Source organism: Scomber scombrus, chromosome 4, assembly GCF_963691925.1.
Source record: "Scomber scombrus chromosome 4, fScoSco1.1, whole genome shotgun sequence".
In the NCBI taxonomy this organism is placed as follows: Eukaryota; Metazoa; Chordata; class Actinopteri; order Scombriformes; family Scombridae; genus Scomber; species Scomber scombrus.
The window spans coordinates 9,516,004-9,529,855 of NC_084973.1; the positions used below are offsets into that span (position 1 = coordinate 9,516,004).

Here is a 13,852-nt window from a genome sequence, read left to right on the forward strand (position 1 = left end):
AAAGACGCTACAATGCTCCATAAATCTGAGGTCAACTGAGGTCAGAATGGGGTGATAATTGTGGTTTTGTTACTATGTGTAATCTACAAGCACTCATGTGATCCATTGTTAATATAAAAATATTTAATATAGTGCCTTTAAAGTATCGGTTATTTTATGATATCAATAATGAAAGCACTCTAATAATTACACAACTGTAGGGTTTTGGTTTAAAAAAAATTTACAAATACATTTTTACAAAAAATATATGATATCCTGCATGAGAATGTATGGTTTTTGAGAGTTTATTGTCACATTTCCTCCACAATGTGAACTGGAGGGGCTTCTGTCTCCTCTTTTCCACCCAACACGTCGTTGTAAGCTCACCTGGCCTGCCCTCAAAAGGGAGAGGTTTCGAATGAATTGTTCTGTCTATCCCGTGCAAACACAATGTGTGCGTAGCAGCCTCATCCATGTTTACTGTAAATGTGGTACCTTTGTCACGTCTGTTTACCTAGTCTTTGTCATCTTTCACACTTAAATCCACATATATGACACGAGCCGAACACACACAGGCACGAGCATGCATGCACGCACACACACACACACAGTGTTTCTTGTTTAACTTTAAATGTAGTTAGTTTTCGAGTATTTTCCGCTTAGCATGACTTAACTTCCGGTAATGAGGAAAAGAAACAAACATGTTCCTGTTTGTCGGTTGATTTTGATTTGCATACTTTTTTTCTTTTCTTCTTTCAAATAAGCTTTATTTATCAATCACTTACAATGATTTGCATACTCATCCAGTCAGGTTTTAGCGTTAGATGATGTCACTGTGTGCTGCTTCTGGGGATTGTGGCCTACTGGTGTGACAAGTGAAGATAAACTGCTGTGTACTTGCTAACAAGTCCAACACCTGGCTGTCAGATTGAAGACTTGATAGTAGAGAAATATGTATATACACCATGCATGCTCTCACCCTATTAAGATTTGACAATTTCATGTGGTCCTTGTTCTCAGGAAAAGCTGCCCAGTTTATTAAGCCCTGACAGAGTATGACTCAACTGAGTCATAGTACCAGGGAACATCACACATATTTATTTATGTGGTCACGTGATTACATACACAGTGGGTGGAAGCTTACCCAGCCACATTGAGGAGCTGTCAAAGAGATGAAGGAGCACCCAGATGGTACTTCCAAGCAACCGCCCGACAAGCCTTGAGGGTATGGGCGGGGTTCGCTCTCTAGTCATGCAGCTGTATTGGTATGTCACCTGAACTTTTCTCCGACCTCACCCTTACTACAGGTACATGTTCCTGCTTCAGTGTCCTCATTCCCCCGCAGACAAGTCATACACAGGAATGTTTTCAAAGTTTGGATGGGGTCAAACGTTGCAGACAGAGAACAGGATGTGCCCAATTTTGTTTTGAGTTAATGATATAGATAGTCGACAGCCATGCTAGCAGCTCTACGAGGCTTCAGCTAAATGCTAATGTCATCATGCTGACACGCTCACAATGATAATGCTGACATACAGTGTTTACTCATTTACTGTATATAAATACGCTTCTTCACTGCCTGCCATGATGCAAAAGTGAAGCCAAATATCTAGTTTCTGGGAGCTGTCATCTTGCTTGTGAGAAGTCATTTGGAGCCAAAGTCTTCAGTTGTCACGCCTGATGCCGGTTTGAGAGCGGCTGACATAGCTGTCAATCACAATGTCACCTCTGTTTTTATGTTGTCAAAGAAGTAATGAAAAACAGACTTGTCAGAAAAATGAGCACTTGGGAAACATTTATTTGAGGAGCACTTTGAACTTTTAGTTTGGCTCATGTCCCAACTGCTAACATTGGAGGGGGGGGGGGGGGGGAACTTATGACCTAAACTGCAGCCACCCACCAGGGGGCAATCAAGATGTTTTTGGCTTCACTTTTGAGGAGCTGTCATGACGTTCATATTTATATACAATGTGTTAACCATGCTCACTGTCTTAGTTTAGCCTAACAATTGCTTATTACTGCACTAAGCATAAAATAAAGCTGAAGCTGATGAATATGCCATAGTCTTTTTCTGCAGTTGGTCATAAATCAAAGTGTTGATACTAGAAGAAAAGTCAGAGAATCACCAAAGTTATTAGGGTTCATCTTTTTGCTACCACCCATTAATGACTAAATGCAGTAATGTAATGAGTTGAGAGTCGAATGAAGCAGGTGATTTTTGGCACTTGAACGGTCACCATATGAATGATCACTGAATGGCATTTATTTAATGTTATCAGGAGAAAGACATTGTTTATTCATCAAACCAGTCAACTTTGGTCAATTAGCAACTTTTAACATTTTGAGAATGCACATCTGACAATGACAACAAAAGGTTTATGGTCTGTACGAAATAAATAGCACATTGCTCATTTACAGCTTGGCTGAAGAAAAAAACAAAAACAAAAGGGTTAATCTTCATATTAAAAAGGCATAAAGATGAGTCGTGATAATCATGAACTCACTAATTGCTCAACAAAAAAACCACTCCTTTTTAAATAAAGCTTTTCAGTTTTAATATGTACCTTCAAGAGCCTGTTATAGTTAAATAAATAGAATGCTTTCCATTTTTAACATGCACATCCAATTTGCCCGGGGAAAGTATTTACACTTCACTGATCCTACTTGTCCTCCAAATTCTCCGCCGTTTTTTTTTTCTCCTCTAAACAATTCTTTCTCACCACAAACTCTCATACATACACAACTGTACAGTCACTCTTGCAGACATGCTGCACCTATTTTACTATTAACACAATATCTAAACCTATTGAAAGTGATCAAAATGCTAACGGTGAACATGGAAATCCATGTAGTGTAAAGAAGAAACAGTCCAAACACCACATCTTAACCGAGGGGAGGGATGAGAAGGGGCGAGTGGGGCTTACAAAAAGTTTTAGTTTACAATTGATCATGCACTGTATAAATTCACTGTGTTATTTGGTTTGAGAGTGTGTAATCAGTGGCTTCAATATCTACTTGTTTTCTTTACGTGAACAAAAAAAACAAAACAAAAAGAGTAATATCTCCTGTGACAGATAAGCGATCCTACTGAATAATCTCTAACAATTAACAAGTCTTCCCCAGGAATCTTCACTGTCCTACAAGTGGTTTTACTATCTTTGAGTAAGCTTCGCACGAGGCTAGGAGCCACTGCAAGGAGGTGTTTCTTCTTCCGTGTCCGCTTTAAGGGTAGAAACTCCTGGCCGCCGTGCTTTAAGGTTTGAGATGGGCAGTTTATTCTGTGCTTGACGTTCTTCACTCTTTTTCTTTCATGATGCAAAATAAGAGTTCTGCATGGAGTAGAGGCGGTCGATGGGGTTCCCCACACGGGCCTGCATGGAGTTGACTTCCGACGACGCCATGAAGCAGTCACTGAGGCTGGTTAAAGACGTGTCGCTGTCGATGTCATGGAATGCGGAGTCGTTACCTGCAGAGAGACAATATGCAGATAGCCGTCATGATCCTGTGCTAGAAATGCAAGAACAACACCACCATCTCATATTTGAGATTTATGGCAGCGTTGGGAAATTATGATTACTAATAGTCACTTTGAGTAATTGCTGTTGTGTGTCATCACAATTGTGAGAACTGTTTTGTTCGATATCATCAAAGCTCACTTTTTGCTGCCCTCGCTGGGACAATTGTGGTCTGTGAGGGAGCATGTAAACAAGGGGCATCCTCCTAAAAGATCTGGTTAATAGCAACTGTTTACGCCTTTCATAAAACCTCAACATGTTATTTCTCTGGAGGGAATAGTTAACTTTATTACACTCTGGATCATAATGATAGTGTTGCACAAAATGGGGACAGTGTTTTGAGACATATCTTTTAATGCCTTGCCAATATTGTTCTTTTCCCCAAACCAAAGGAGAGTGATGAGACTGGGGATTTGGGTTCTTACTACCGAGAAGAACTAAATGGAGGCAAATTATAAGGAAGTTATGAACTTCAGGAAATGGTCCCTCTGGGGTTTGTTGAGGACATCACTCAGAAATGTGTTATTCCAGTTACATCCTGTGGACTAAAACATGATTGACTGATTCTTTCTCTCTATCTCTCCCCTTCTAATGTGTTTGCATCCCCTTCTAATGTGTTTGCATTTTAATCCTTTGCTGTATCATACAGAAATCAGAGACTAGGAGTCGTTGTTTTCTCATTCTGATGCATTAGCTCACACAGACCTCAATCACTGTTGGGATTGCATTTTATCTGAAAGCTGTCCACAATGACCACATGATTTCACCACCGCTGGAAAACATCATCTAGGCAAGTCTCGAAAGTGGAGGCGGAGAGTTAAAACCGATTTGAAAATGAACTTCAAAAAACTAATAGCTAATGGGTACGCTAGTGCTATCTCATGTGGGAGGAGAAGTTGCTCGTACTTCTCCGCGAGCAGCTTAAAACGGGTGGGGGTTGGGTGGGGTAGGGTGGGGGCTGTTGCATGAACGTCCCCACACTGGGGAGCTATGAGGTTAATCAAGGGACAGGCATGTGTGTGTTTTGAGAGTGGGTGTGTGCGTGTTTTTTTTTTTTTTTTTTTTTTTTGGTAAAGTGGGGGTGGGATGCTCACCATATGGGTTCATGTGGTCCCCGGGCATCTGTGGGGGGGTGAGCCCCTGTTGGAACGGGTCTGTGCTGTAACCGTTCTGATCCATGGCGACCAGCTGCTGCTGCGGTGGAGCCAGCGGTGTGAAGGAGTTCATCATCCCCTCCATCCGATTGGACATTACTTCTGTAAAGGCAATGACATCAAAGGAAGAAAATGTTACAGAAAAGCTAAAAACGAGGGTGATGACAAGAAGACGTGTTTCTAAATAGTAGATTCCTGTTTTAACCTAATAAATTGCAATCTTCACAACCTGAATCTGAGTGCCCTTTTTTTAGAGTTTACCTTTGACTGTCACAACATAAAAAACTTCATACTGATGAAAATGAAAAGGAGTCAGGTGTTTCCGCGATAGCGATAACCTCCAAACAACCGACCAGCCTGCATGTCTCTGTTAGTATAGTAGTCTATCCTGTAACTCTGCGGCTTCTCCCACAATTCCCTTCACAAACTCTGCTCTTGGCTAACTGACTGGTGAGAGGGACACGCAGCTCTTGTGGCTTCATCACTGGAGCCCATCCCCCCCTTTTCCCCACCCTGCACTTTCCTTTGCAGTGGCTTTGTGCAATGACGTCTGCCGTTCACTGTTTGGTTTCCAAACTTCAATTCCAACTCACTTTTGATGTAAAGTGTTGTCTTGTTTACACTGTTCACAGATTTCTACAGTGTGATTCAGTGATTGAGTTGTATTTTTCTGCATTGTCTTTCTTTTTTCTTGGATAAACTAGAATTTGTCTACAGTACAGAAATGTTAAGAGAAAAACTAAAGCTCTTTTTCTTTTCTTTCTCTCTTTTGATTTTCAACAATATTACATACTGATATGGACAGAACTTCTCATTTGTATCTTCTAACTGGCTTTGTGTTTTTCATACAATATATAACTGTCATAAGGACAATTTCAAATTTAAAAAAAATTGTGAATGAGAAAACTGTGAAATGTAGTAAATCTTTGGCTTCTTAAAGACCCCCTTCAATCAAAAATGTGTTTTCCAATTCTTGCTTCACTTCAATGTTTTTCACTGTGCAGCATGATTATGAATGTGCAGAGTTTGACACTAGAAGGCTGCTTTAACATTCATCTGCCAAAGGGAGAATTTTCTCTGTGATCACCTTAAATTTAAGATTTGTTTAAGACATGTATGTATGATTTTCTGACATCACGACTAGTTTGGAGCCAATATGCAACTTACACAAGCGTGATTTGGAAACTTGAATGCCTCAACACATAAGTAGGAGACAGCTTGTGTCAAACATTTGAAAAGAAAAATATTTGCATAGTCATATATTCTGGATTCTGGAGTGAGAAGAAATAGTAATATCAAGAATTTTTAACTAGCTAATGGAAATGTCAAATGTCTAATTTTGTAAATATGTAGCAACCAAACAATTCTCATCGGGAAATCTTTGAGACAATGTCCCTCGGTTGTGTGTGTGGGGTATGTACAGGACCGTACCTTGGCCAAGCCTCTGAGAATTCTGTTGTTCTTGTTGTTGCTGCTGTCTTCTTGCCAACTTCTTCATCTGAAACCGAGGAGTCAAAGTTGTGAGGAACTCCCAAAACTAACATGCGCTCTTTAATTTAAAAAGGATGCTCCTCGCCGTTCACCCTCGAGTGAACTGTATAAAATCTGTATCTGAGTGCACTTCATTGTCAAGTATCAAAGGTTTTCACAAGATAATAATCAGAAAAGAGGAGGGTGTAGACATTTAATGCAAGAGTGAGCTAGATTTGCAACTCCTCGCGCCATTTTCTTTTTTTTGAACATTTGTGAAAGGAATGCAGTGATAAGTTTAACACACATAGTTGTAGTGATTTATTAGCTGGACTCTTTTTTTTTTCTCTGTTAATCCAAGATGGAACAAGGCTGTTGTGCGCTGACACAAATCGCTCACCGACAGAACTGATTCACCCTGTGTTAAGCCGCTTAGTCTCACCTTAGCTCTCTGGTTCTGGAACCACACCTGGACCACCCGAACACTGAGTCCCGTCTCTGCAGCCAGAGTCTCCCTCACCTGAAAAAAAACCAGACAACACACTTCCAGCATCACACAAGAAAACAAAACACTTCACAGCACACTGAAATACTTTGCCTTCTTTAACCTATCTGCTGCATTTCCCAGTAGGTATGTTGCCTCTTTGATTTGCTTTGATTTCAGTGAGCGCTGAATGAACGCAGTGGTCTTTTTGGACCTCTAGGTTATTGCCTCTTCAAAGCCTTGGACCTGTTTTAGGGCCAAGGCTATGGAGGCAGCTCTCCTATCTCGGTATGTCATTTGGTACAGGCGGTCTGCGTTACACCAGTCTGCCTCAGTTAACACAGAACAGAATGCTGCTCGCCACTTCAAAGCTGAGCTCGGAGGTGGGGGGAGTTTTTTTTAATTTGAGAATTTTATTTGTGAAACTACTGCAGGGCTCGTGGTCTGCATTTAAATCTCCATGTGTCCATTAGTGCAAATGCAGACCAGAGAATATAAAAAAAAACCAACAAATGGTTAAAAGATGCAGTAGTGTGATAAAACAAATGTGTATGTATGTGTATGCAATTCAGTGAATTTTTGTCTGAGTAAGTCCTCACTGTGTTACTGAAGCTTATAGACGTACCTTTCTGCAGGGTTTTGAAGACACCTCAAAGGAGGCCTTGAAGGCCCGTCTCTGTTGGGTGGTCAGGATGGTTCGCGGTCTTTTGGGCCTCCTGGGATCCTTTGCGTCATCCCCCTTCCCCTGGCCTCCTATGCCTTTCTCCGGCTTGATGTCCAACTCCTCATCGTCACTTTTCTCTGCAGAGAGAGTAATTTTTCTGTATCATCAGCACGAGTTTGAACTGACTACACCCTTTTAGTCAGTGACAGTCTGCTGATAAATATATTTTCCTTCTTCCCCATTCCAGGAGATTCACACACCACAAGTGCATAATCAAAGGAGACACATATGTTTTTAATACTTTGTTATCAATTTATTACAAAAGGAAAAGGCCACATGTACGATTAGACTTACAGAAGTCTATGACTAGTGCTTGGAGAGCGCAGTGAAATATGCCCATTTGTCAGTGAACTGGACACTGCGTCACTTGTAATTTATTGCACTCAGCTTTGTCTGATTTACACTAAATCAATCTCTGATAAGACTACTACATCTCCCATGACACAACAAGAAAATGCAACTTTTGCTCTTACAATAATGACAACTCCAATATTGATGGCTTCATTTTTACTGTCAGCAGCAGGATATTACAGTTTTGCGTTGTAAAATCGGTGTAATTTTTATGCTTCTATCCCACAACGTGCCATTAAGAACAAAATAATAACTTTGTTTTTAATAGATTTCTGAAATCTGTTACACAAGGAAATGTCTGTTAGTTCATTTATTTAGACTAAATTCAGTTGTATCACAAACAACAACAATGTCACTTGAATTTATGTACTAAATGGAGCAAAAAAATATTTTTTGTGCCATACAGCCATACAACTTTTGTCAAACTTTATGCGCAATTAATGCTAAATAAGTGAATTACACTTATTTTTATTTCTGTTTTTAATTATTTAAACCCTTATTGTTCAAGAATTGGGCTGAATGAATGTTACATGAAATATGTCACTTCATTTAACATTAGTAATAAGCTCTATTTCAATATCACTTACCACAAAGTGATTTAACATGATATAAAAAACAAAATAAATAAAAATCACTGATTATCCTTCTACATGAGGCTGAAAACAAGTGCTCCCAAATCAGAACCAGCGACGCTCTTAACGAATCCTGATGGTTCTGGGGTGTAGTAGCTGCAAGGAGAGGTAAACATGATGGCCTGGTGTGTCCTATCATCTGGTTCTGATATGTATCTACATTTCTCTGCCGAAAAACTACATTTCATCCGCCACATGCCGAGGTTAACCTCTGTCCATGTCGACATTTCCCCCCCTCCCCACCCCCCATTTTGAAAATTCGGAGACGAGCAACAAAAGACATGCCTCTGCGATACGCCGAGACGCGACCGAACGAGGACGAGGAGCCGAGCAAATATTCCCACAAGTTGACAAAAGTTGACACAGGCACAGATGTATTTGACAAATTCCCCCCCGCTTTTGTGCATGTTTAAATGTGAGCCAGATGGTAGTGAACAGTGAGGCTTGGCGAGATGCCTCATTGTGTGTGGAGGCTATAGGCGAGGAACACTAGAGCTGATAAGAGTGCGAGGCGCAGGCTCTCTGTAGAAAGGCCCCAAATCCTTCTGTCACTCACCATGATACAGTGATTTAATTCTTTCCAGCACCAGAGCCTGCCCACGCACGGAGAGCCATTAATACAGGGTGGCTTGGCTTCGTCCTGTTTCCACTTCCTACTGTATCATAAACCTACGCTCCCTGCTCGAATTAGAATGCTACAAAATCAGCCAGTGAAAAGCTGCAGATGTAGCCATGTTAGAAGTTTTAACTGCCTGGGCTGCATGCAAAGACCACTTAGAAATTCTCACGTTATACATTGAACGATTTTGGAAATCAGTTCAAGACAAATTGTTTGTATTTCTCTCTGTAATATTACTAATAAGCACTAAAACCAGTTAGATTGAGTGAGGACGTTTATGTTGGCTACCAGTGTGATGGAGCAGAGCATACAGAATACAACATCCTGGTGCCATATGATGGTAGCACCACAGTGCTTGTTCTCACTCTGGCGTGAGAGGGTGCAGAGAGCTCACCTGAGTCTGAGTCATCGGGGCTGACCGAGCTGAGTAAGTCCTTCTCCCTCTCGTAGTCCACCTTGCACAGCAGCTGACCCTCCTTCAGGACAAACTCGTCGCCTTTCCTCAGCTGGCGGTCGCACACGCAGCAGCAGAAGCAGTTCAGGTGGTAGACGCACTCCAGGGCGCGCATCACAAACTCCGTGGGGGCGATCTTCTCCATGCAGCCGCTGCATTTGGTTGCAAACAACCTACGGGAAAAAGAAAAAAAGTTTTATCATAGGAGCGCTGATGTTAGAAAACCAACACTTTGTGGTTGAGAGCGTCGCTGTGCTTTTCTTTAGCAAGGTGTGTGGCTTTCACTGTGTCCCAACACCCCCCCCCTGCTTCAGTTGCCCATCAAGGGGTTTTGATTAAGAGTCAAGTTGGCCGGCTGATCCTGTGGGCAGCCAAGGAGGTAACTCTTTTGGCAGTAGCTCATCTGTTAAAATTTCTAGGGTGGGCCCGGCCCCGCGTCATTCCAAGTGAGCTCACTCATGGGCACCCAAACCCCCACCACAGATGTTTAAAAAAGAAAAGAAAAAAGAGGCCGGATCACATTCTAGCGCAGTGACCACCAAACCCAGATGACCCCAATCAAGTCTCTGCTGCCAATTTACACATTTCTTTCATATCCACAATATTCTATATGCATCAGATACCACATCAGTCAGACTACTGGGCTGCCCTCTACTCGGTTCATATCTCATCTAACTGTCTAATATCATGCCTCTATGGCGCAACACTGCCTCTATCACCATTTCCTAGACAACACCTCCATCTTCTTTTATACCCTTTCAGGAAGATGTTTGCATTGTTTTATTGGTGACTGAGAGGCATTTAATTTGTTCTCTGTTGTTCACAAGAAGCCACATTAAATGGAGCAAGAAGGCAGGGAGTGTGGTTGATCTTGTCCAGCCGTAAAGCTGGATTTATTAGCGGCCTCTTTGTTTGCCCTGGTCTGGAAGACAGCTGGCAACCGCCTATCTATTTGTGGTGAACATCTATTTCATTGTGCAAGGCAGGGAGGCAGCGAGAGGAGCAATTGACATCATCTGCTGGTTCGGGACAGGGATGAGCGATAGTGATGAATATAATGTGTAAATATGAGAGGAGGGAAACCAAAGGATGGTTTTGTTATGGTAATGCTGTTATAGGTGCTGATTGAGTACTGATACGGTGCGTGTGTATGTGTGTGTTCACACGTGTGCGCGGCTCAGAGCAGCTGTATGCACGCTGGAAACAAGACAGTGCGGTTTCTGTTGTTGTCTGCGCAGCGCTCGGAAATAATTGCTCGGCTATTGCTCATCAGAGCAGGATCAGCAAAGCGTAATTTTATGTTATCTTAATTACATCACCACAATTGATAGCTTATTTTGCTAGTTTCGTGATAGAGTCCATCCGTTCTAATCAAAATCACAAGCTGTGTCTGTCACAGCAAACTGTTAAACTGTAGCATCCTATTTTCATGCAGCAGCAAATCAACAAGAGATACCAGAACTGGCTCTGGCAGGGTTCATAAAATCCTTTAATCTTTCATTTATTACAATAAGTTAAGGAGATTATTATCCAACTATGGAAAAACCTTAAGGATAATCCTATGAAAAAGAAATTTCGGCGTGTTTCTCAAACAAGCAAGGTTCTCCTTCAAGTGACCTGCCAACCTGGATCTATCTTCTAAACAAACCACTGTGTTCGGTCACTGGAAAACAAAAAAAAACAAAAAAGGGCAACAGTTTGAAAAAGAAAGGCAGAAAAAAGTATTAAAAGCAGGAAATGTCGAGTCGACTCATGCCAGTAAAGATAAACTGAATATTCAGGGACTTGTTTCACGTTTTTAGAGGGATTAGCGTGTTACATGCTGGGATCAGGGAAAAGAGGTGATGAATCTGTCAAGACAAGTTCCCAGCTCTAGCTCTAATGTTCAGCTAATGATTGCCGGCTTAGGCTAAGAAAGAGAGCAAAAAGTGGAGGAAATGACTTGTTAGCGCGGTTTTGATACGTCCAGGACTCTGCATTCACCTACAACTGCTCTTTCAAATCTTCTCATCTAGATGAAAACATTCTCTTTCAGCCCTCTTTCCTTTCTTCTTTTTCCTCGCCGAGTCTAATCTTGTAAGCCATTATTTTTCTATTTCCCCTCTCTGTCACTTTGCATTATTTTTGCTGCTGTAATTCCTATTCGTCCCTTCTGGAATCTTCCTGTCCTGCTTTGTCCTCGGGTCTAATCCGGACTTTCTGCCTGTTTTCAGCCCCTGGTCCCCATTCTCAGCGGGGTTCAGATGGAATAGCCATGCATGACGCCCCTTCTATGGCAACCACACCTCCACAGGAAGGCAACGGCGACTTTTCGGATGGGCAGAGAAGGCCTTTGAGAAGCTGGCAGCAGAAGTAAATCCTTCTCTAAGGAACAAGGAGAATTAGCAGGGAGCAGTGGACTAGGGATTTAACCCTACCCCTCTCCTTTGAAAGGCACAGTCAGTCCCACTCCTGCGGCTAGCCACAATCAAACAGAGGAGGAGTGGGGAGGTGGCAGTGGGGAGAGGAGAACACAAACTCCCTGAATGACACAAGCAGTGGATTGTGGAGGAGCCTAATCCCACTTTAATACCTTTCCAAGTTCAGCTGCTAAAGAATGCTCTTTAAAACAACACCACTGTGTGAGCAGTGAAGGTTGACCAGGGGGAGGCACGCCATTCAACCTCCCCAACATTACCTGATTAGTGCTTTGAGGGCCAGGCTATCGGACCAGCTTGCCAACAGGAGACAGGATGTAAATGACGATTTTATATCTAGCAAAAAAACATATCAACTGGGGCTGTTGATAACGTTAGCAAGGAAGCTCTCTGTCAGGATCTACAGGGATATTAGAGATATCAAAGCTCTGTAGCTGCGACGGGAACCTGACTTAAACTGATTTAGGTGATCATTTACCATTTTCTGCCTCTACTTGATCCCGCTGACCCGTCACACTAAGACTTGTTTCCACCTAAAGTCCACTTTCTGGGCTTGCTTGGGTAACACGACTCCCACTGTCGCAGGAGGAGGACCACCAGCGTGAAATCCCCTCGTCCTCGGCCCTCGCTTTCCTCCTCCCACACCTGAGCGCGCAGATCAAGGGATGAAACCCTCCCGCGTGGATCAATGGCCGCATCTCAAGCAGAGAGAACTGTCAATATTTACCCAGGGCCCTCCCCAGAACCGGACTCATAAATGAAAAAAAGAGCCCATGTCAGCACATACCTCCTTCTCCCAGAGGAATCATTACGTCCCTCCTTTTAATCCCGTGTCCACACACCTGTAATCCCTTGTCTGGTCTTTCTTGTGTTATCTACGGGTTTTGTCTTCGTCTCTGTGACAGATTATCAGGCTAGGGTTAGGGTTAGAGTTAGGGTAGACTATGGGAACGCAAAAAATAAATAATAAGAAAAAAAAGGAGCATTATGAAAGAGACACAGCCAACAGGGACCGGCAGTTATTTTGTCTGATAAACACTTCAGCTGAGCCAAGTGCAGCTGAGAGACTCTAGCCTCTCCACTGCTCTTCTTCTTCCCCCCTTTTCCAGGCACTTTGGAGAACTATGCACTCTCCCTTTGAACAGATTATAGGCAACTTAAAGTGTGACAACATCTTAAGCTCTCACCACATGTTGCCAATGATTTCCCTTCTACAGACATTACATTTAATGCTTCTGCCGCAGTGATAAGCATCAGGAGGACTGGGGCGGGATAAAAGAAACTCAGAAGAAGAAGAAGAAGAAGGAGAGAAAGGAGTTGGGGTGGAGGGGGTGGTAGGCGGGGAGAATATGGAGTTGCTGACAGCGCTTTATAATCATGCTACATTTAGCAACACGTGCAACTGTCTCACCTACTCCCCTTTTGCTATTGAACAACCCTCGGAGAAATACCATAACAATTAAGTGAAGAATAGCCCGGGCTATTATGTCACCGCATCCCTTCAAAGACAGAGGGGATGAGGATTATCCAGGCAGCAGCTGTAAGCTATTACTTTGAAGATGGGCTCTCGTGTTTGGGCAGGAAACCTGTGGCCATGCCAATCATGCCGAGGTGAGAGACGATGGCTGTGAGGCAGGTCAGATCGGGGCCTCCGGACAGCATGTCGAGCAATTGCTCAATCGTGCACTCTTGATATTTCCTGATTTATTGGCTACATCTCAGATAGATCTTTCCTTTACAGTTTAGCAGAGTTGACCTGGAAATTGATGGTGGCAGAGAAGTTATAAGACTCGAGACTATTCTCATATCTGTCCGGTAAATATACTGCTACAGCCAGCAGCCAATTAAATAGCTTAGCATAAAGACTGGAAACAGTGCAATAACGATTCTGAAAAGAATTCTCCTACCAGCATTTCTAAAACTCACTAATGATCTTCTTTAATCTGATGAAGTGTAAAAATGATTTTATGGAAGGTTTAGCAACCGACTATTTTGGGTCAACACTGCTTGCCTGGTGAACCTTTCAACACTTTTTTCCCTTAGAGAAAAATAT

At 42.4% G+C, this 13,852-nt stretch overlaps 1 protein-coding gene across 4 annotated transcripts in view; it reads right to left on the bottom strand.

The window, feature by feature from the left end:
* Positions 1 to 2,263: 2,263 nt before the first annotated feature.
* Positions 2,264 to 13,852, bottom strand: part of lmx1bb (LIM homeobox transcription factor 1, beta b) — a 55,505-nt gene continuing 43,916 nt past the window's right edge. For all 4 annotated transcript variants that reach the window (XM_062417737.1, XM_062417740.1, XM_062417738.1 and 1 more), the window contains 6 exons: positions 9,323 to 9,555; positions 7,228 to 7,403; positions 6,561 to 6,638; positions 6,080 to 6,146; positions 4,589 to 4,750; positions 2,264 to 3,445 (listed from right to left, as the gene is read on the bottom strand). In XM_062417737.1, the coding sequence (XP_062273721.1) occupies positions 3,288 to 3,445; positions 4,589 to 4,750; positions 6,080 to 6,146; positions 6,561 to 6,638; positions 7,228 to 7,403; positions 9,323 to 9,555 (874 nt within the window). In that variant the 3' untranslated portion in view covers positions 2,264 to 3,287. The remainder of the gene's footprint in view (positions 3,446 to 4,588; positions 4,751 to 6,079; positions 6,147 to 6,560; positions 6,639 to 7,227; positions 7,404 to 9,322; positions 9,556 to 13,852) is intronic.